This window comes from Melanaphis sacchari, unplaced genomic scaffold, assembly GCF_002803265.2.
Source record: "Melanaphis sacchari strain LSU unplaced genomic scaffold, SCAv2.0 Contig4_pilon_pilon, whole genome shotgun sequence".
Lineage (NCBI taxonomy): Eukaryota > Metazoa > Arthropoda > Insecta > Hemiptera > Aphididae > Melanaphis > Melanaphis sacchari.
In genome coordinates, this window is record NW_020271335.1 from 3,592,051 (window position 1) to 3,617,893 (window position 25,843).

General features: G+C 24.4%; 1 protein-coding gene across 1 annotated transcript in view; it reads right to left on the reverse strand.

Annotated features, from left to right (window-relative positions):
- The window catches only part of LOC112599147 (LHFPL tetraspan subfamily member 1 protein-like), a 217,147-nt gene that overhangs the window by 43,843 nt on the left and 147,461 nt on the right, over nucleotides 1-25,843 (reverse strand). The window contains exon 4 of the mRNA XM_025345924.1: nucleotides 9,522-9,688. Within this exon, the coding sequence (XP_025201709.1) occupies nucleotides 9,522-9,688 (167 nt within the window). The remainder of the gene's footprint in view (nucleotides 1-9,521; nucleotides 9,689-25,843) is intronic.

Consider the following 25,843-nt stretch of genomic DNA (forward strand, 5'->3'; position numbering starts at 1 on the left):
ATGAAAAATATTTATAAAGAAATATAATATCAAGTATCTTTCAATATAGAAAACATTTTATGTAAAGAAAAAATATACTTTATGAATCTTTAATATAGTATTTTAATTATATATTTACATATATTTAGGTTTATTACTAAATAATTCCTAAGAAATATTTTTTTTGTTATAACATAGTGTATTTTAAATTTATTTTAAATTTTAAAATGCATTAATTTATTAAATTAGTAGCAATTTTAAAAGTTATACATAATTTGTTTATATATTGAAACAATTAAGAAAAAAAAATCAATTACTGTCATAATAATATGATCATAAAAAAAAATAAAGATTTGAATATTAACTTAACCGTTTGTTTTTTAAATTTATCTATTGATAGAAATCAAAAGTTTAAGAAATTTAGGTAGTGATAATTATTTACTGGGGTTCAAATGATAAAAGTTTTATAGGTCGTTTTTTATATGAACTAAAACGATTCTTTAAAATATTTGGTCCGTGAAAAAATGACTCCACCAAAAAAAGTTTTAATTATTATCAAACTGAAACTGACAAGTAATGAACACTTTACCAGACTTTTTTCTTTATCTTTAAATTACACCAATTACATTTTTTATTTATATTTATTCATATATATATATTTCATAATTGCTTATAAAATGCTTTTTATAAGATATTTAACAAATAATAATTTCTTTGACTTCTATTTTCACTATCAAGCCTTTGAATTATGTATCTTATTTTCTTGACTTAAACATGATATGAAGCAACTCCTTTTTACTAAGTATAAAAATCTTATTTCGTAGACTTTTAGGTAATTTATGTATTTTATAAGCTTAAAATTAAATATTTATAAAGTATATATTATGCAATGTTTATTAAATTTAATTAACCAGTTTTTTAAATAAGAATCATCTTGTGTACAAAGCTAAGCTATTTAACTATATTTTTAATTTAAGTTAAAAAATGTAACTTAAGTTGTAAGTTTAAAGTTACATAGAAAACAATTTACTAAATGTAATTTAAAATAAATAAATTTTTTTTTCTCAAGTAATTATAAAAATTGCTTTTTTAATATTTAAAACATGATAGTTTAAAAATTAATAAACTACACTATTGCAGAAATAAAGTAATAATAATTTTTATAGTTATCTCAAAAAAAAAAAAAAAAAAAAAAATGTTGGGGTATGATTTGGTTCACCCTTCGATATGCACCCTGGATAACGCCAAACGAGCTGGAAAGGAATTTGTGCAAATCGTAACTTCAAAGTGAAGGTATTAAACTCTAGAAATAATGTACTTCGTATGTTTCTCTTTTGTATAGATAAAACCAGGCTTTGTCTCAAAATCTAATATTTATTTTTTATCTTTTTAAAAAGTAAATACTATGAGCAAACACTTGTCTTATATCATTAAAATTTTAAAAAATTATAACAAATATGTCCATCAAAATTCGTATATAAATATTTTAGTTTAATTTTATAGTATATTCTGAAACTTGAGAAAATATAAATTTAAATGTCGCGATATATAAGCTGAAGCCTAACTTGCATTATTGTTAGTAATACAATTTCATTGTAATATTGTATTAAATATTAATTTTAATTAGAAAAAAAGCCATTTCATTAACGTTCTACATTTGTTACTTTTGAAATAATCTAAAAGCCGATTATTTTGATTTTAAATGATAATACATATTAGAATTTAAAACCATGCATATTTTATGAAAATTCAAATAAACGAACTACTCATCGTTATATTTAATCTCGTATCTTCTCGCTTCATTTACAGCATAAAACTAAAATACGCACTTGTATAAAAGATGTTTAGGAAATCAGCCATTTTGAACTAAATCTCAATAATTGTTGTGTTCAAAATTTCTTTCAAAATTATATTATTTCAATCATTTATCATTGCTTGAAAACGTAAAGATATAACCGGGGTGGCTTTTGAGCTGATACGCTTGATTTGACAACTCCTATTTTAATATTAAATTCTAAATGAAGCGACGAATGTGTTGGTCTTACAATATTTGCTTTTTTCAAAAGTAAAGTTTAGTTACATAGTTTACAAAGTTTATTATGAAATAATGAGAATATTTATGCAACACCAGTTTTCGTTTAAATCGATTTTATTTAATTATAAAATGAACGGGTTTAGATATTTTATCAATTATAAATGTTTGATGTTTAAATGTTGATGAATTTATATGCAATAACTTCCTTGGTTTTTAATAAATGTTTATTATTTACGATAAATAACATTTTTATAAAACATTTAATGTTGTTTTCATCTGTGCATATAGTCAATTATAATTTATAATCAACAATATTAAATATAAACATTGACTATGGGATCTGCTGCATTTATTAAGTGGATTCGTTATCGATTGCTCTAAAAGTTACCGCACTAACAATATAATATAATACGTATACCTACCAACTGGAAAAAATGCATTAATTTCTATTAAAGGTTTTTAATGAATTAATTTTTTATGGCGTTAGTAATTTGTACGTAAAAAAAGCCTCCAATTGTATTTTTAGTTTTATCATATTAATATACTTGTACATATTACAGACTTATATAATATATTTATTTTAGTTTATTTAAATTCATAATTCTTTATTAATAAATTATGATTTTTGTTAGAAATAATTTATAATTACTGGTTTTCTGTTATGATAATATGTGATAGTTTAAATCATAGTCATAAATTATAGAATAAAATCACTTAATTAAAATGTTTTATAGAATAGATAAGTAGGGTCTTACAAATAATATATTCAAAAACACTATGTACAGCTACGTGGAACGGTCAATGAGAAGTGGGGGTTTATGCCAATAAACGTCTATCAATATTCGGTGGAAGCTTAACCAGTTCGGTGTAGCGTAAAAATGCCGAAACTGTGATTAAATGTTTCCGGACCATTTGATCCGGAGTATTTGTAAAGTAATTAGGCGCACCCGGGACAATCGGGGGCAACTTACTACCGCTTTTCGCCGCCTTTCTATAGTGTTTTTTTTATTTTTATGGACGAAGGACGAGAGAGGAGAAATTTCCAGTGGTTGATTCGGTAACAATTGCATTTCGTTATCAAAACCGTCCACCATAATGGATTTACGTTTGAAATAATCAAATAATATATACCATTATAAAAATAGAGAGAACAATTGTGTATTATTAGATTTTATAAAATTTCACCTAGTTCGAATGTAAATAAACGATTTATTTTATAACTTCCGTTGCACATTTTCTAAAGAAAAGGTTAACGAATTGTTAAACTAAATTGTTCGTCATCTCAATATAATCTACTATTGATATATTATATATAGATATTCAGATATATTAATACAATATTGGCACATTTTTCTTATGATGAATGCTGCTATTGTAGCTGTTAAATTAATGTATGATTATTTTTCTATTTTTTCAGCTTATATATTTATCTAGCGTTAGATAAGCTCAAAAGTTATACATTTACACTCTTATAAGAATATATTTTGACTTGAAGTATAATTGTACTTATAAAAGCCATTTTTTGATTTCTTGAGAGATTTTGATTTAGTATTAGGTTAATAAATGTTATTAAAATTAAATATAATTTTTGTCTAATTTTGGATAAATTGAAGTCTTGTTTAGAATTATTTTTACAATGCTAGTTTCATCAATGTCTATGAATCCTGCAAATATAACACTTTGTATGCAGGTACTAAAAAAATGGTTAAGATTCATATTTGTATAGGTATATTATATAATTTAAATAGATTAATATACCGTGTAAATTATTATTAATTTATCAATATTTTGGTAAATACCTTATACTTAAATACATTTATTTATAAAAAAACATATTAATTGGTTTATTTTAAGAAAAATAATTTTATATATTAGACAACTACATAAAAAATAATACATAGATTGAATTTAATAATAAATAAAACTTATAAAATGTACAGTACAAATAATTACTAAATAAATAAAATATGTAGTTAAACAAAATATTAAATGTTGGATTTTTCAATTATTATTTTGTTTAAATCATTTTATTTCTCATTAAATTATATATACATTTTATAAAATAGCTTTATATTCATCTTATTATTTGAATGAACTCAATGATCTCTGCCTAAAGCTCCATTAATAGATAGCCTCTTCAGAATGCTAAAATATACGTACATGCATTCAATATTTATATAACTTATGTCTATTAAACATAAATTTACGTTTGCAAAAGATTAAAATAATACTTAAGAAAATAGCAAATACTAATACTCAGAATAAAAATATTGATAAATTATAATTTAATTTATAAAACACCTACATTTAATAGTATGTTAATTGAATGCAACTCGCCAAAAACCTTCTAAATACAAAATAAATATCTGTTATATTAAACTTTTCGTATTACGATTTTATGGTGTACAGTGTACAGTGTACAGTGTACCTATCGTTCTTATGTTTCTAATGTATTTGGGTGTTTTGGAAGAAGAATATCATATTTAACGTTTTAAAGCACTTGAAGTATATATGAATTATAACCAAGTTTATGTATTTTTTGTACAATGTATTTATTATTGAATATTTCCAATGGTAATTTTAAATTAAACAATTACATTATCTAATTGTTAATTCTGTTTCAATAGACCACAAAATGTATTAAGACCTATTCATTTTTGTGAAAAGTTTTTTTAGTCTTTAATTTTACTTTAAGAGTAAATTTAATTAGCTTAAAATGTTTTATATCCATTGTATAATAAAATAATAATCATGTTGCTGTGGAATTTCAATTCAGTAATTTCAGCGTAAGATAAGTCATCGCAAATCATATTTATTTAAATATTTAATTTAAATTTTATTAAAATACACCTTTAAAGTTAAATACAACAAATTAATTAAATATTAAATTATAATTATTATTATTGCTTATTATAATAATACACTTTACTAAAACCAATTATATTATAAGATTAATCTTTTATTTAAATTTAAATTGTGGGCTATAACATATTAAGTTATGCGTTGAAATTACCGGACCCATAAACATTATGGCGGATTTAATAGAATTATATGAAATACAATTCCAAGATTATAATTTTTAAATTACTCACGCCATTTAAAAATATTTAGGACAACATTTAATTTATAAGAATTAAATTTTGCCAAAGGAAATAAAACTTGGCGATCAATGATGGATTAAAATAAAATACAATAATGTGTAGGTAAATTTAATATAAATACTATAAACAATGTTATTGATATATCTTATTACCCACGGATGCTTTCTAAAGGAACATACCGAGGTCTGGTTAGTTTATGACTGGGGCTACTTTTCTTGAGATACCTGATCATAAAAATTCTTTAAATAACGGAAATCTAGTAAGGAAAATGAAGAAGAGAACTCTGTGTATCAGTATTTTCTTTGAGAAATCGAGTGGAAACTGGATAAAACTATAAAAACTATACTGATTTGGCAAGGATTCCAAATTTTCAAATCGATTATTTTGGTTCAACAAATAACAATATAAACTACAAATACGATAATTTATCATGAGAAAATATAAAAATAGTATTATAATTTTTAGTTATAGCAATTAAAAAAAAAATAATATCATAATTTTAATTAATTAAGTGTTATAACCTACCATTATTATTGATTATTTTTGTATTTATGTATCAAGTATTATTTTAACTATTTATCATCGATATTATTTACAAACATAATATTTAATATATACATCATATACCACATTAAATTTAATAGAAAATGTAACATGTTACCAGTCAACTCTATAATATAAATATTTAAAAAAAAAATGAATATACTTGTATACTTTTTACGAATAATATTTTACATTTTAAATAATGTGATACTCATGTATAGTAGAAATCGAAAATAAAAATAATATTGTTAAGTTATAAAATCGTTTGGACTTAGTGCTATGACATAGAATAATACACATTATATAGGTATAATTATAAAATATATTTTACTTATTAAAAATAAAGTTGACAAAAATAACAAATATTATCCAGCTCGTTGATGGTCGGTTTTAACAACTGTAAATGCTATAATAATTTTGACTGCTAAAAATAATTAAGGAAGACCAAATTGACAATAGATGATAATGTAAAGATACTTCTTTCTAAAAACTGCTTGTAAACATTTCGCTTAGGATAACATTTATTTTTACGATGTCAATTATTTTGACTATGGTCTTGAGCCACATTAAAGAACCAGTGTCAGTTAATGTTTTCTTTTATCAGACTATCTGCTAATATTATTACATTTTTAGTAGCGTCCGTTCGTGGACTGATGTTTCTCGGCAAAGTTTAAATGCGTGTCAAATGGTTATCAAGGCTCTGCAGTAAACTGCCCTGGTTCATGTTTTTTAATTTGCTTCTGAAACCTTTAGTCGTAACTTAAATCATTTTTATTTGAAAGGACAAAATATATACTATATCATCTAAATTATTTAATGCCTCTTAACACGAAAAATATATTAATTAATAGTTTTAAACTTTGATTTTTAGTATTTTATTAGACAACGTATAAATAAATTGTATTAGTTATGTTCAGCTGTGTTTCGTCCCTATTTGAATAAATTCGATTATTCTATATAATTTTTCATATAAAATAAATAAAAAGTTTTTTGATGGTTTATAAAAAAAAAACAAGTGAAGTAAAAAAATATCTGGTTGCTAATACTAATGATTTTAGATCTAAATATATTAACATTGTTATGTATAGAAATGTATGTAATTGTTATATTTAGAGTACCTATTTAAATATATAGACATATTATTATAGTGAATACTATCATCTATTAAAATTTCGAACATAAATGCACTGTATTTTTTAATTAAGTCTGGTAAATTCAAGTACGGCATTAAATTATTATCATCGACATTTTTATTAGACAATACTATTATCTAATAATACAATACACATGTGTAAAGTATAATTTTTTCAGATGAAAGTTTAAAAAAAAATACTATTTATAAAGTTTACATATTTATCTTAACATATTATTAATACACTCTGAAGTATAATTAATATACTAGTGAGAACTATGGAAAGATAAAAATAGGTAAAGGAAATATGTAAGCTATATGAGAAAATTCCTACTATGTAAATCTTTGGTAGTGTAAATGAAGGAATGGCAATAATTGCAGTTTGTTTTGCCGAATGGTTTTATTTGAAATTACTAACCTTAGCATGTTTGAGATAAGATCTTTTGTTTCTACGAATGTTTCATTAGTTATAACTTAATGAGAATATATTGCGGCCGATACACTGATAATTACACAAGGAATTTAATTAATTAATTCAAAATTGGAATAATACAAATATGTTAAAAACTCTAACAGTATATAATAATCTATTTTTAAGGATCTGTGTTACTGTGTTACTAGATTTTGAGTATAGTGTAGTAATCCTAAAAACAAAAAAAAATTGAAGTGTAATATATATGATAAATTTTACAAGTTATATACTTGATTTTGAATATGAAGTTAGTATTAATAACAATCTTATTACATTGTGTAATATGTACGTGCACAACTTAAAGTACAAGAATCCTGGGTCAAAAATGAAAAATAAAACAAGACAGTTTTATCGGTTTATATAATTAAGTATAGGTCATTAGATCATTATGCTACTATACGTCATTGATAAAAGATAGAACCTATATAAATACGGGTAGAGCACCTAACCATGGTCGGAAGGTAGTCACAGTGCTAGAATAGCTTTTCGTCCTTTGTAAGACTATTTCTCGTCATGAACTTTGTCACAGCTACATCGTAAGTTAAAATACAAATGTTCTGTTTATTAATTATCTATCTTCTTATAACCGTTTTAAGCTGACCCGGTGATTGTAAACTGTGTCAAAAATACAAATAAACCCAAAATCACATATGCGCCCGAGTTTTTATCAAATGTAAAATGGTGACATGTAAATTGCGCCCGGATAAAACTTTAAAAATCAATATATATATTTTTGCAAAATAATTTTCAATTTATACTTTTTATTACACCATATAATATGAATAATTAAAATTAAAATTAAATTAAATTAAGAATTATAAAAAAATATATGATTTTAAAAAGTAAAATAATTACGAATATTATAAATATTGTTGTTAAATATTCATAAATTGAAGGTTCACCACTATTATATTTATTAACTATATTTTGTAAATTTTTTTTTTTAGAATGCAACTGCAGTTATTTGATAACGTGTTGGTATTTCTAAACGAAAATTACATTTCTATGATATAATTGAAAAAGTGCACAATCACAGAGACTTTAATAAGTCAAACGTTTTGTTTATTTTACAAACGGGACACAGCTTAAGTTGTTGGGCACAGTTTACATTATACCTTTTTAACATAGATAACATTTCGGGCGCAGTTTACGTATGCCCAGCTGGGCAGAATCGTGCTATGTCGTTAAATAGTTAAGTAGTTAATATGGTATAAATCGCAATGACCTGCACAGTGATAATTATAATTGCAATGAATGTATTGTTTTTAAAATAAAATGTTTTTCATTTATTAGATAATATTTTTTTTATGCTTAATTTCAAGTATCATTTAAAATTTGATTATAGTTTATTTTTGGATAAATATGTTTCCAACCTAACATATCATTAATACATAATAAATATATAATTAATAGCGATCCAAATTCATAATAAAATATTCTAATAATATTAGCTAGAGACCACTTCTGCTAATTTCATCGTGGGCAATGGTTTGTCATTGAATAAAAACGTAATATATTATTTTAAATGATCTATTGAATCTAATGTACAGGGTAATGGAAATTCTCCCTTTATTGATTTATTGATAAAAGTTTATTTTATGACTTTTGTTCACTTAATACGTATAAATTATATACTACATAGAATTTCACATGTATGACATAAAACATTTTTGAAATATTATAAAATATTGACTCTGAATATTCTGAGAGCTGAAAATATTTACTGTGGTTGGATGATACTCATTTGTGTAGATTGTAATTTAAAACCATATTTTCTACAGCATCGCCAAAGAGGGGACCGGCGAAAATAACAAAACGATAGTCAGTAATCTTCTTAAAAGATTAATTTCAAAAAACCCACTTTACTAGAAAAGAGGGTTGGTGGGATATCTGCTTTCGGGTACCATTACGTGTTTGCACTGTTAAAACGGTCACACGTCGTCGAAGTTTTGAAAGCGTTATGACAGCGGGCCATTAGCGACAACAGCAGTGGCTGTATCTGAGGCTCTTATATTGGGCTGAAAGGATAGCGCGTAGGTCATTTTTTCCCACTCTGATCCTCATCGTCTATGAAGTCGTCATGAATAACTCAACGGGCGAACAACACATTTTTAAGGGTCTTTTTTCCGATTTTTTTTTTTTTATTATTATTATTCGCAGGAAGTATAATGGGATACGTGACTTGTTCCAAAATCATAGAATCAATAATGTCCTGCGAAAAAGGAGTAAAAAAAAAAAACGAAAATAAAATATACTTACCAGCTAACAGCTGCAAGTATCCGGCGACTTTGGCTGTCGACTTTTGTATAACATGTGTCACGCAACATGCAGATACAGCAGATACCGCCACAATCATTGTGATTGCAGTCGCACCTCCTATAAGAATCGTACTTATTTGCCACCATATACTTGGAATGTCATTGAACCTGAAATTGTCATATTATGTAAATTATTTAAAAGAAGTAAAACTTAAATATTTATATATTAGATACAAGTTTATTGCAATAAATTTTAATAAAATATGCACTTTACATAAAAATATTATACATTTTAAAAATTACCTCTACCTAAGAAAAAAATAAATATAATATGGTCATTTTTGAATTTTAAACTTTAATATACCACGTCATATGAAAACATTTAAAATTAAAATATGATAACTATAATTTTTTTAAGGTGTGTATTTATTAGTGTTGGATTATTTGGATTATTCATACAAGCGAAGTAGGCGTCTATTGTTAGACCCAACAACTTTTAAGTGAACCATGTCCACGTGGCACGGTTTTAATTTATCAAGATCAAGAATATATTTTCAGTTTTTAAATATTTTTAATTCTATGTCTAATGTAATTCAATATTTTTAAATTTCTTAATTTTTAGTTAAATCATGCTCTTTTGTCGATTTAGTATGTAACATTGTAATTGATGTTATACTAAAATTCAGGTGCCTTACAAAGACGAACTACGCTACTGTTAATTGGATCTTTTTGTTGTTAAAGAAATTGGAAATTTGTCATATTTTATTATTTTACTTGACATATTCTGTGATTCAATACCATATAACCATTGATTTCGTTATTTACACTATTTAAACATGACACATCGAAAATTAGGTATTACATAAAATAGATATAGAGGTATAGTTTTATCTGTTTTAGATTTTGCATTTTTTTTTTCTTTGTTCTAAAATCGAATTTTTTAAATTATATAAGAAAACAAAACTTAAATGATGACCACTTGAAAAAAATATTCTTTAAATCCAGCCTTCAAATTTATTTCGAACGTGATGTGGAAAATTGCAATAAACTAACTTTGTTGTTTATATAAATAATAATAACCACATAAAATGAGTAATTCTAGTGAAAAACTTTAACGGAAAATATATAAGAAAAGAAAACGATTCCTTTTCAAAACAATATTTTCTGCTGCCAAAGTCGTTTCCGTTATTGTTTTTCCGGTTCAGTAGATGTTTGCAATTGTTTGATACACGCAGACGTATGGTACGCGTATACACTACGCAATTAAATCGGATTTGCCCCCGTCGTCGAACTAATACCCGTATGATATCAGAAGACTTCATAACTCGTATGCGGTATTTTCCCCATTCGTTCTACCAATAGTTCTTCTCTTTCACACACTCTTATCGTGTCTGCTATTAAACGCACGTCTTATATCTCTATCCATCTGTCTTTCGCTCAATACACAATTTATGTATTAATGTATTATTGTTTACATATCGGTGAACGCATATATTATATTTATATATATATATATCAATCCAGAAAGCTGTCCGAGTTTGATTGTATTTCCAAAACAATAAAGGCACTCGAGGAACAAATAATAATTATTATTACTATTATTGTTCTTGTATCGTTTCAAGTTGAACGCGGTAAATCGCATACCTACTATTACTACAACAACGATTTTCGAACAGATAGAAATTAATATTGTAGTGACTAAAGAGTATGCTACGTGAGATCGTGCGTTGGAGGATTTTACAAAGGTATTTCACACACGGAAATATGAACCTGTACGAAGACAGCTAGCGTTGCTCGTGCACGACGACGTATGAAGTGTTCGCAAAATACGTACCTATTATATGAAGAGGGTTTTTTATTATTTCGTCGAATAATTCGTCATCTTGATAAATTCTACATGAAGATTTATATGGGATAGGATTTTTCCCATGAAATATACCATATATGAATATCGAATGTGCAGTATGTTTGATCACTTACAAAGAATGTTGCAGTAGTCAGTAGGTAATATTATATTATTAGAAGAGAAAATCGAGTAAAACCCACTCAGGCCGTTTACTATAATGTCAGTAAACTACGATTGTTATTTAATATTATGCGTTTATGGTTTATAGTAACAGCGGAATAGTTAGATATAATATTATAACCTATTGTTCTTGCAAAATGTAAATAGTAGATCTATAATATTTCATTGAATACGTTAAATACAACAGCACAGTAAATAATTTTAGATATTATTACTTGGTAACATTAAAAAAAAAAATTCACTTTACATGTTATAATCAAAATCAACATATATGCCTAAAAAATACTTTTCAGAAATAAACATATAAAATCTTACCTACGTATATCTAACAATAAAATTAAAACTCACAATATATTAACAAGTAACAATAATTTATAAGTTAAACTTATTCTTTTTTGTTAAAAAAAGGAATCAACAACATACAGTATACATAATTATTATTATATAAGTATAAAAACAACACATTAAAATAAATATAATAATTAGTTTGTAGGAACCAGAACTAAAATAAAATCGAAAACAATTTGTAGATATTTGTTGAAATGACTGATGTCCAGATGAAACATGTCGCATTGCTGCATAGAATAAATTGCTTCTTGCATACTGTATTATTCTATGAGTACCTAAGCCGATTGTCACACGGGTTTTTCATCGGAGAAAATTTCAATAATTATTTGTACTTCCAAATTCAAATAATTGAACGAAAAATATAAATATAAATAAATTACAAAATTAAACGTAAGGAATAACTATATAATCATTTTAAACATCGTCATTTTTACAAAAAAAACCGTTGTAGTCCAGTAATTAAATATATAGTCTACTAGGTACAAAAAGTTTTCTCAAAGCGACATTTTTGTCGCCCAGTTTATTAGTTAAAATATCCACTGCAGCAACATATATAATAGGTATTAGAAAGATACAAATAATATAATGATGTGAAATTTGTTTACTTGATTTGATACAGAAAACTCAATGAAATGGATTTGTTGAAATTTCATTAAATTAATTAGAATAAAAGTTGAATGTATGTGTAGGTAAACACAAAACATATGAGAAATATAACATATTATACATTTCATGCATTATGAATTTTTTTTAACATGTTACTTTTAATACGAATATAAATTGTAATAACGGTTTTTATATCAACAACTGTAATATAAATTATTCAAAATTTTACACGTCAACATAAATGACGTTCATTTATCAGTATTGCATTTATTTCTTAACATTTTTTTTATAAAAATAAATTGCTAAAATCAGATAATACATATTATTAAAATATGTATAAAAATCCGTTTAATATTTTTATTTGTTTTAAAATATTAGGTAATAAAACGACGAAACAATAATATATTTATGTATATAAATATATGTGTAACTACGAGTCCATAGCCAATGACGATTACTTATCAGTTTAATAATAATAGAAGAATGCACAGCTAGCAGTTGAAAATACTTATTAAGTTAATCGGATAGATGAACATGTACCACAGAGACTTCTTTTGCTCTTGTTGTAGGAATCGATATTGTTCGTCAGACATGGAGACATTATTATTTTACATTATTTATAGGAGACGAGAGACAGAAATTCTGTATCACGTAATTAACTAATGTAGGTAAATGTAACCATATGAAAAGATTTTAATATAATTTCATAACATTTTAAAGAAAAAAGATTTTAAGTTGGATATAACATAATTAAACCTTCGAGATAAAATATAAAAAAAAAATTGTAGAAGTTAATAATAAAATATATATAACCTTCAAGGTATAAAATACTATTTATATTCTTTTAGTTGATACTGATAAAATAACTATAAACTATTAGTAAATAGTTTGTGGTTATGAGAAAATTTTAAACGAAAATTATGACACTAAGTAAAAAAAAATACTAAATACATTCTAAAAAAAAAAAACGTTTAATATATTGTAGAGTAAACAATTATTATTTAAGTAAAAATAATTTATTATATAAATGTTTTTTTAAACAGATACAAAATGTTAAGATTTTTTAATGTGTAATAAATAATGATAAAAACATAATTTAATATTTTGTTTGTGTAATAATTAACATTAAGTGTTTTAATGAAATAAAAAAATATGAACTGAATACGTCATATGATTTAAAATGATAATTTAGCTTTAGTAATTTTTAAAAGTGTGAAGTATTCTTTTTTTATTCTTAATCAAGAAAAATATTATATTATGAAATTAATATAGTTTGTTAATAGTAACTGGATGGGTTTAAATCGATATAATTTATTTAGTTTTTAATTGCTTATGTGAAATAAAGCACCATAAAAAACGTTACGCAAATTCTAAAACTGAATAAAAATATTAACAGTTATTAATAGTATTAGCTAATAGAGTAGTTATCGGTATAGAATATGTATAGCTTTACAGCTTGTTCAAGCAAAACATGAGTTAAATGTAATAGTTATTTAGTTTTAAATTAATAATTAGAAGTCATCAAACTTAATAAATAAAAATTTTCAAATCAAATATATTTATTTTTATAACATGATAATAAAATAATTGTAAACTTCATTCTATTAAGAAATATCGACGTGATAAATTTGTATTAATTTTACAGTGTAAAAATAATAGTTTTCATTTCATTAAAAGAAAACTTTCACTAAACAAAAATTGTATACCATAATATTATGTTTTACAAAATATCTATATAATATTAAACTTATATGACTATATTATGAGTAATGAGTATAATGTATAAACCATTCATATAAATTTTAAACATAAAAGTTTATTTATTGAAACATAATCTGCTTAATTTAAAATCATACATCAATATTATAAGATTATGCTGAATGCAGATATTTAATTTTTAATACATATTATATAATAATTAATAATCTAATAATAATATATTAATTTATAAATTTTATAAGTATACACAAATAATTGTACGTTATTACTTTAATTATTTGTATCTTTATACTATTCAATGGTCATTGATATCCTAGATTTTCCGATAAAAATTAATCATATTCAAGAAGGTTCTATTGTTTTGTAATTTTAAAAGTATTATCTCTATATTATCATTTATCATATGTATTAAGTATAATTTGAGTTATTTTTTTTTTACTCAGCCACTTAATTGTCATTGAAATAATAATTGTATATTTTAGCAACAATATCAAAGTATTTTATTTATCAATAAACTATTAACGTTCTAGACGTTCTAGTAGTATCCAAGTATTATCTATTACATCTTAATGTAGTAAAACTAATAAATATTAAAATATATTGAAGCTAACAAAATATTTTATGATCATTTATTATGTATTAAGTTTGGTATCCGTAAAATCTATACAATCTACCACGAACTTAAAATTATTGGTAAATTTGTGCTCAGGAGTTGCTTTTATCCGTATACCATGTTTACATTTGAACGTGTGTTAAACTTAAAACTAATAGGTATCTTTTACAAAAGATATACATAACTGATAAAATTCGTTCTACAACTTTCGTCATATCTATATGTTATATTTAAGTGTTAAATTTAGCATTCCCGGTTGTAGAATTATGCTAAACATATTATCAGTGAAAAATCATACATGTAATATAATATCATAGGATTATGGAATCCTACCCTATAAGTTAAAAAGTATAGATATTTTAAACACTTAATAAATCGTGATGATATTACACTATTATAAAAATATGATTACTTTACGGTTATATCTTTAAATCAAATAATATGTATTTTAATGATTATATAAATGGTTACTAGAAAAAAATATGGTAAATATTTCGAATTTAATAAAATTACAATATTAATGTGATATCCACAATGATAATATATGCATTAATGAATTATCTGTCGGAATGTTTAAGAACATATTTATTAAGAACCATTAAAAAATATTTTACCAAAGCTGCGTTTTAAACATGGATCTGCAGTCAGCCAGGATATCTTTCCTATATGATATATTTATACATTTTTATTTATACACATATTACTGCTTCATCTCCGTATAGAATAACATTTAATAATGTAACAGAATAAATATATCGATATTTATTTATATTCTCGTTCCACGGGAGCATTTCGTGATTTATAGTAAACGAAAAGTTGTTTTTTATATTTTTATTATTGGTAAACAGACAAAACGTCCATCCAAACATAAAAACATGACTTACAATACAGTACAAGATATGATATTATTATTACGTTCGCGGGGTCACAACAATAATACTATTATTGTATATATTTTTACCAACAATCGTAGACGACCTTTGTGTTATCGTAAAACGCGACGGCGGAACGGTTTTGTTTCATTTTATTTTTTTTTCCGGTTAGGTTAGGACGGGGGTGGTATAAGGTTTCGGCAGACGATAATGTGAAGATGATCGCTGGGTATATTCTTCGAAACTGGCGTCGACGGTAGCCAAATCGTTAATCTTTCTTGTTTTCCGTCGTCACACAACAGTATAAACGTTTGTTTATCTATTTTTATTTGGGCGAGAATAATAATAAAAATAAAAAAAAATAAAAATACAAAACAATAAAACAATAAATAATAATAATAATAAAAAAAATAACAAATATTATATATCTATCTCTCTCTCTTTCCTTTTTTTCTCTTCTTTCTCTCTATGTATATATATATATATATATATATATATAAGTATATATATCCAATATATTTTCATGATAACGGTAGAATTTATATCATTTAATATCTTTTTTTCTTGTGCTTGTCCACTGAAATTAATAATGCGTGCCCGCCGGCCGTTCGTTTTATAACATTATCCATTCGTTATGCATCGAGCCCGTTACATTTACCACCCTCGCTTCCCACAATATCATTTCCTCTCCGACACCACACTTATTTGCCATTTCACTGTATTATTCTCCCTTATATACATCTCACTTTCCGCTTTCTCCTGCTCCGTCAGCTGTTGTACTTTATGGCAAAGGCGTGCGCGCGCACATGTGTATGTGTGTATGTCCGGTGCGAATAAATTCGTTCAGGATAATTACATCACGTATAACCAGAACCGCTAGCTAACCGCGGTCGTGACCACTCTTTTTATTTCGCCTTGTTCCCTGTGGCCATTTCGACCCCTCTTCTCGACCTTTGCAGACCACGTCTTCTTTCACGCATCCCATTTTGCGCGCAAAGGACGCCACCGCTATTTAACCTATCTTATGAATCCCGGTGTAATTAATGCAATTACTTTTATAAATTACAACACATCGGTATAGATGGACCTATACATTTACCATGTAAGGTTAAATGGCTATAGTAATAATGATCATGCGCAAGCCTAAGAGTTAGATAAAAAAGATAAAAAAAAATGAAAAAAAAATATTTAATCAATAAAAACATTATTCCGCTATACGAGTTTTCTTCATTTTTTATCATCGTATAAAACATAAGAGATTGATTAATAAATTCTATTGATCGATTGACCTATTCGTACTAAAGCTTCGTATTTGTAGCTGGAAAATATTATTTTTTCGATATGCTTTTTTGATTAAATGGATGTTGAAGAAATCGTTAGTAAACAATAAATTCATTATTGGTATTTAAGAATTGGAAAACAAATTTGAGCAAATATATTACAAGTATAGGTACTTAATACAATTACATACTATAAATTAAAATGTGATAAATAATCTCATTATGCAGAAGATTTTGTGGTTAAAATGTTATGATCTACGCCCACTAATAGTATAATCTTTTTAGTAACACCACTATCATGAAAAAAATAGTTTTTATTTTTTATGACACTTTCACTATACATCTCATGTCAGAAAATTATTTTACGTAAATAATATATTTTTGTTCTAAAAAATGGTATAAAAGTTTAAAACTGTTAGTTTTCTATTATTTATTTTTATTATTTTTTGATTTGTTCATTATTATAGATTGAAAACATTTCAATAAAATTTTTTGCATAAAGTAAATTATGATAGGTTAAATCAAGTGAAATATACCAAACAATAACTTGTGAATACATATAGTTATATTGTAATCCAATGTTTTTTATGTATCGTAGAATGATATTAAAAGTTATATTGTATAATGTTATTTATATATTTTTATTTGTAATATTCTTGTATACAATAACAACCATACTAAAACACTTTGATTCTACTATTATAAGACATTTAGATTAAATAAAATAACTAATATAAACGATAAAAACATTATTAAAAAGCTAAAACGAATTTAATTTTCAATAGTTTTCAAAACCGTCAGGAAAAGCCCTAAAAGGTTAACCTAAAAATGGGAATTTTTACACATAACCAGTTTTCAATGAAATCGATTTTTTTATTTTACCGTAATAATAAAAAAAAAAATTATATATTTATGAATGAATTTTCAAAATATTTTGAACTTTTTAAGCAATTTATAGACTGTTTAAATTTTTTTTTTTTAATGCCTATCAAAAAACTTTGGCATTCCAAAAAATCTTTGAAATTTAACGCAATGTTTATTAAAAGTTGTACTTATCGTGGTTAAAAAATTAAACATTTAAAATCAAAATTTTTGTTTATAAGCTTTTGAAGTTCAAATTTAAACAAAATATGTTAAATCGTGAAAATTTGCAAGGAATTTTGAAGTTGAAAATTCATAAAATTTTGTAATTTATACCTCAGGCTAAAAAAAATAATAAGCATAAGATTCTCCATAAGTTTTCTTTCAAACAACTGTAAAAAAAAAACTCTAACGTCAAAATAAAAAAAAAAAAATTATGAAAGTATAAAATTTAGATTTTTACAAAATAAAGTAAAATTACGATAAATTCTAAAACGATTTAAAATATTTGTTGTTATTCAAAAAGTATAAATCGTAAAAACTTGAAACTTTCACTAGTAGCTGAAATTGGCATTATCTTTTCAAAAAATTTCACTTATTTTTATGCTAGTTAAATGGCGTTTGAAATAATCGATTTTTTAAGTTATTTTTTTATAAACATTGATAATAAATTTTCTCTGGGACAAAATACTTGAAAATGTAATAAAAATTCCATAAAAGTTGGTTTTATAATCATTCAAAACTTATCAAAATACATAGTTTTTTTTTTTTTTTATATAAGCTTTTGAAGTTGAAATATTGACAAAGTTAGGAAAAATCACAAATATTTACTTATTAGTTTGAAGTTAAAAAGTGATTAAAAATTTTGTATAAAAAGTTAAGAATCGAAAATGTAATATAAGATTGTCTATAAGTTTTTTTACAGTAATTATAAAGTAATTTGAGCATTAGTCAAATAAAATATTTTTACAAGTGTTTAAAGTATTGATTTCTGCGAAATCAAAAATTCACTCATAAACTAAAATATAGTATTTAAACGATTTAAGATTTTTGTTATTATTAAAAAAGTATTACTTAGTCGTAGAAACTTGAATCTTTTATAAAATGGTTGAATAAGTTTTTTCTTTACATACTTAAATTTTTAAAATATTTCACTTGTTTACTTGTAAAATACATATATTAGGTATATTAAATTATTTTCTAATTGTTTTTTATTATCTTATATTTTTCTTGTGTAAAGTATATATACAGAATATTATACTTTTATCTTTGTTTTTTCTTTTATTCTATACTAGTATATTTACAATTTAAATATAGGTAATAATATAATATAACCTAGATTGATAAATCATATGTTAGTGGCTTGGCGTGGCGCGTTGGCTGCTACCAGTCGCGGAATGCGACTGAGAGTAAGTAACGGCCACAGCTACTAGCTCCCGGATGGGTGACCATTCGGGATCATAGTGGTAAAAACCTTGCCACACATACACGTGTTTGCTATCAACCGTAACAATCATAAAAAAAAAAAATACAACCTACCGTACCAACCTACAACGTAACCCTTACAAACAGCTAATGACCCTAGTTGCCGGGCTTAAGTTCAATAAAAAAAAAAAAAAAAAAAAAAAAATCATATGTTAGTATCGTTTTTCGTATACTATATTACCTATCATTGCATTCAAATTTAACACATCCATTATAGTGACTCACTCCCCCTCTCCTGATATACAGCAGAGCGATACCCATTTGTCCAGCCTTTTTTTATTGTGCTTAAGTAATTTTATAACATTATTATTCTTTATAGTATACTAGTAATATATTAATTTTGTCGAGCGCCCGGGAATCGTGTCATGATAAATATTTTTTTCAAAAAGGTATGTATAAAAGGTAATTGGGCTACTATTTTAAAGAACCTTAAAAGCCAGTAAATAAACTTTAATTCAAAATAATTATATTTAAAAAAAAAAATAAAGAATGCAAAGAAGGTGAAAACTGGATTTGAATTTGTGAAATCTGTATCACATAATTAAAAAAAATAAAAAGTATTAATTATTTGACTGAATTTTATGTAACTATAGTTTTAAATTGTAAATTTATTTAAAAAAATAAATAAATTTTATGAATTTATGAACTTTTGTGTTATACATATGTAGTCTGATTTCTAGATAATAAAATTTAAACAAATATTGGGTATGAAACAGGTAGATAAAATGTGACCTAATGGTAAACCGTTCATATTATTCATATATTCATTATTTTAATTTCTACTTCGATTAATTTTATATATTGATTATATTTAATTATATTATATATTTTATTATTAATTTTAATTTTTAAAAATGTATTTATACTATAAAGAATATTTTAATGTCTAAGTTTGTAATGAATTCGTTACAGTACTAAGAACATGATAATACAAGAACATAATCTCATAATCTGAAATTTGTTTTTATTACTACTTGTTTCAGCCGACCATTATTTTATACCATTTATGTATAACAAAATAAATTACCAAAAACAAACCACTAACATTTTTACTTTAAATGATAAAACTTAAAATTATTATTGAAATATGTGTTGTCTCCGTCGTAAAAAAGTACAACATAGCAAATTTTTATTTAGCAGGATCCATTTGTATAGTTAGTTTTAATTTAACAGACGTCTAACCTATTTGATAATTTAAAAATAATAATGTTATCTGTTTTCTCTTTTCTGAGTTTTCATTATTATTTATTTTAAAGTGAGTCATGTATTTTTTAAATATTAATATTTTACACACTTATATGTATATACAGTATATTATATTGTTTTAAAATTAAAATATTAAAAAAAAAAAAAAATGTAAAGAAAATACAGATTTTTACTTTTTAAATTGATTGTTATAACTAAATTTACTGTACTATTAAAACTTACAACACAAAATGGATTCTGCTGAACACAAAGTTGTTATGATATACGTTGTTTGTAATATTTGTTAGATGGTGAAAATTATACATGTAGAAATATCAGGTCCTTTTAAAACATATAGTATACTATAATATAGGATTTAACATTTTAGAAACAATATGATGTGATTAAATATATCTACAAAAATATAATTATATTTTAATTGTATTCTGTAAGCTTATAAAAAAATTAACTTAAGTGCCAACTATTTTCATGATTTGAAATAATTATAAAAATACTGTCATTTTTGTGATATGATAAGAAAACATACTAATTTGTCACTAAAGATGCTTCATATGTATAATGTAATATTAATTAATAATAATAATAATAATTTTAAAACACTCAGTAGGTATGTGAAAGTATTCGGTTATAAACCCAAATAGGTGAATTAATTAAACTTTTAATTAATTTAATATTGATTTCCATGACTCATATTATATTATTATAGCTGTCATTTGTTCACATAATATTGTTTTCACCGGTTTTTTAAAAAATTGGACATTTCAAAACTAATTTATAACTATTCACATTTAAAAATTGGCAAAAAAATAAACCTCTACATATTATGTAATAAGTACACAATTGTACACTATCTATGTATTATATTTATAATTATTTTTTGATAAATAAACAAAAAAAAAAAAAATGTGGAAATATTTTATTATTTTATTCATATATTTTTTATGCACACTCTTGAATATAGTATTGTGTATATTCAACTTGAAAATTTATGATCAATATTTTCAATATTTTACATTTTAATTGATTTCATTTATCAAATGAAACAATAAATGTATTTTTATTATTGTAAATAGTAGGTATATCAATAGTACGGGACCATAAAAAATGACTTATTGTTATTACATAGTTTGTATAATATAAGGCTAATTATATAATTTGGACAAATTAGTTGTATCCACGTATACTTTTAAAAGTGTCAGTTATTGCCATTATTAAGAGGTTAAAATATAATATATTACATATTATGTACTGTGTAATGGTTTCCAAATTTTGAAGGTATATATGTAACTATATTATTATAATAAAATTGAAAATTCAATATTTTTAAATGGTTTAGTGTTTGTGTGATAAACGTACGTTTAGCCATAATATTATCAGTAACCCGATCACTGAGTCACGTAATTACGATTTAATTGTGTTCGCCTACCGTATTAATGTCGTATCACGCCCATTTAATTGTTAAATAAAAACCGTCTACTGATCTCTTGTCAACTAACTATAATGGATTTTACTATTCACTAAATTTAGTTACATTCAGTTAAATTACCTATAGAAATTGCCATTCCAATTATATTTGAAAATCTGATATCCATATGAAAACCACAGTCATACGGTTATTACTTATTTCATCCAAAGTGATTTGTTGCACAAGTATTTAGCGGTAAGTCGTATACAACCGTTTGATATTTAAATATAAAAATGCTCTAAAACAAATATCATAGTCACTATATTTTAAATATCAGTATTAATTGATTTTAGTTTTATTATCTTAGTTACAAATGTATAAGTGTATATATTTCGTTGTTGATATCATGTACACCGATTATTTCCGACGTCTACTATTAAAATGAAATACATTCAATTAAAATATAATATATCACTTTATTACTATTTGGTACTATAATGTCTGTATTAAATAATCATTGTTGAGTAAGCCATTTCTGTACACTCCTATCTCACATTCATTATATAGCTTAACCTTGTTTTCTATGATACCACTCAATTGACTTTGCTTCACTAAAACGTATTGATTAAATACTTAAAATATTAATTAAATTCATCCTTTCTTAACCCTGTTTTGAGTCGATTAATGGTTAATGAGATGAAAACATTTAATTTTTAATTCAACAATTCGTACATACATTAAAAGCACCGAAAGTTAGAACTATAGATGATTTTATAAATCGTATAACCTATAAAAGGTTATTAAAATTATTTTTCTAAATAAACTCGTACTTTTAGTCTATTTCAATTTGTTCTACCAGTTTCGATTTATGAACAATTTGAAATTCTATACATAGTACATACCTATTATATATTTATAAAATTGATAACGATATTAATAAACATTAAAAAGTGATAAAATACATTTCAATATAAAATAAATGATGAGTGTTTTTAGAATATTGGTGATGTGCTAATGCTTTACGAACATTAGAAGTCGTGTGCAACCTGTCACCATAGTTTGTCATTATGCTTGACAGCCGTATATTTTTTCAATAATAAAAATAACCCCGCTCGGGTTTTATTAATAAAAAGGATGTTGTTTTCTTCTTAGCTTATACACTTAGATATTATATAGGGAATTTTTTTTTTTTTTTTTTGATAACGACTTGGATGGTAGCCAAACAGTCGTCACTACGGTCGAACGGGTAGACTATCCGTTTCTTCACTGAGGCAATTCCAACTCACTCGGCGCGAAATTTATTGCATTAAACGCACATAACGGTTTCCCCGAATATTTTCTTGCTCTTTACCCTATGGTTCACCAAACGTTTACTGCGAGCTAAGACGCTAAAACTGTGGCCCTGCTACCGACAACACGGTCGGCAGTTAATTCACCGGCCCCGTTTGCTAGGTCACTGGAAAACTATATCCGGTCGTGTCGGAGCGTCATCCGGAAATATGTAGTCAAGTGGATATGGGCTACGATTATTTGCCAAAATCAGATACGATTTAAGTTCGTTCGATTATTGTTTATTTTTTTTTTTCATGAAACTAAAATTGGTACATCATAAATATATAAAAACATTTATCATTGTGGTGTTTTGTTGACAATGTATGCTGCCTACTTACTAAACAAGCTATTGATTAAGATTAAAGGTGAAAAGTAATATACAGAACCTCTCCATGTATATACTTAAACAAATAAGCTTTGTATTTCTTGCGTGTGTATGAGTGTTTTTTTTGTGGTCTTTGTGTTGTGAAATGAGAAAAACACAACACAAGTGAATTTAAAACAATAGTTTAAGACAATGCTTCTTAACGCGTAGGACTAAGCTCCACCGCATTAAATAGCTCTGCTAAGGTTTTTTCCAACTTCAAGGTTGTCATAAAATCTTTATAATAACATTATATAGTAAGCGATATTCAAATCCGCCTCTGCAATCGTTATTATTAAATATAATAAATTGAATTTTTTTTTATCTTGAAATTTGGTACAGATTACATTCGTTTGATCATGGTAGAAACAAAATAATGTAAGAACAATTAATACATTCATATAGAAGCGTATTAATAATCAATAAAAAAAGTGCAATAAAATCGATAAAAAGCAAAAATTAAAATATTTCCTTACAATATTTCACTAAATATAAGTTAAATATATTTAGTTTAAAAAGATAACCGTAAAAAATGTTATGTCACTAAATAATTTAGAGTATCACGTTATAATCAATTGTTAATTTTAGAAAAATATTTGTATACTCATATTACTATTTAATATGATAAAAGTGTACTTGATATGATGGGCTTATTTTTTATATGTTGGCTTGATAAAACTTAAAACCTTTGTCATCAATTGGTGATAAACTTTTAATTTTTTTTAGAAAAACGAAATTAGAAAATATAAAAGTTTTATTATTCATAGACAATTTATTGAGCTCCCAATGATTATAATATTGAACAGTTTCATTAGTCATTAATAATTCATGCATATTAGTAGAATAATAACATTCTTAATTATTAACCAATATTGTTTTTTTTTTTTTTTTACAATAATATCCATTATGGAGACTATATTTTTTTCAGTATCTCGTTCTTATATTGTATTTTATCATGCATATTTTGAGAAACATAATTTCAGTAATACGGCGACTAGGATAGGCAATTCACTACACGTTTCATAAGTAAATAATAAATATTTCTAATATCTCAAAGTTAAATTATTATTATTATTATTATTATTATTATTATTAAAATACTTTAAAGTAACTATAAACACTATAAACATACAATTTTTAAATATCTAATAAATTACATTTTATTTACTCAAAATGGACTAATAATAATCAGAAGTTATGTTTATTTTTTATGAAAATATAGTAATTTTAATTGAATACTAGTAAATCAATAAAAACTTATTATAAAATAGTTTTATTAATACGTTAAAATTACCTAACTATTTAAAGAATACTTTTTAATCATTCTTTATGTTTTTAATAGATAATATTAACTGAAATATTTTTTAGAAGCACATGATTTTCTATTAGTGCCACTGCCTTTTTGTCACCGTGATGATAGTTTGAAATTTTATCACATATCTATTCACCAGTAGATTAAAGTTTAAAACACTAACCACCAGACGGCTGTAAAACCAATTCTACTGACTGGTAAATATTCTACGTCACTTTACTATCTGGAGGGGGAAAAAAAATTGTTCACTTAAATTTATCTAGTACCCAACCGAGGTGCATATACTTAAGTTACATTATAATTATTATATTGAACTACATTATGCCTATTACATTATATTACTATCATTATTTTTACAACTCATAACATTTTGAATTACTGATTGTGCGAAATATGTAGTTAATGTTTATATGCTTATAAGTTATAACCATTTTAGCGTAAACTGTTTTATGTGTTAAACAATAATTTACCTTCCATGATTTGTACACACACGTAACTTCGATTTTCGAACAATACACGATTTTCCAACACCATAACTTTACAGATAATATAATTACAATAAACTGTAGCTACAAATTGTCTTTAAAAGTTTAATCATTAATATTCGTTATACATACTATATAATATCTACGATTTAATGCTTCATATTCATTCATTGAAATGATTAAAGGAAAAATAATGATAATTAATCATTTAACTTTTACTACTCCATAACATAAATAAAATAATTATATCGATACATTTTAAATCTTTGTACTATCGTTACATTAAACTTATTCTAATACATAACCGTCAGTTTATGTCTGTTTTTATAAATTATAAATTTTTATTGATTCTCGTTTATATTTAATACAATTATTATACAAACACAGAGTGAAATAATATGTATAAATA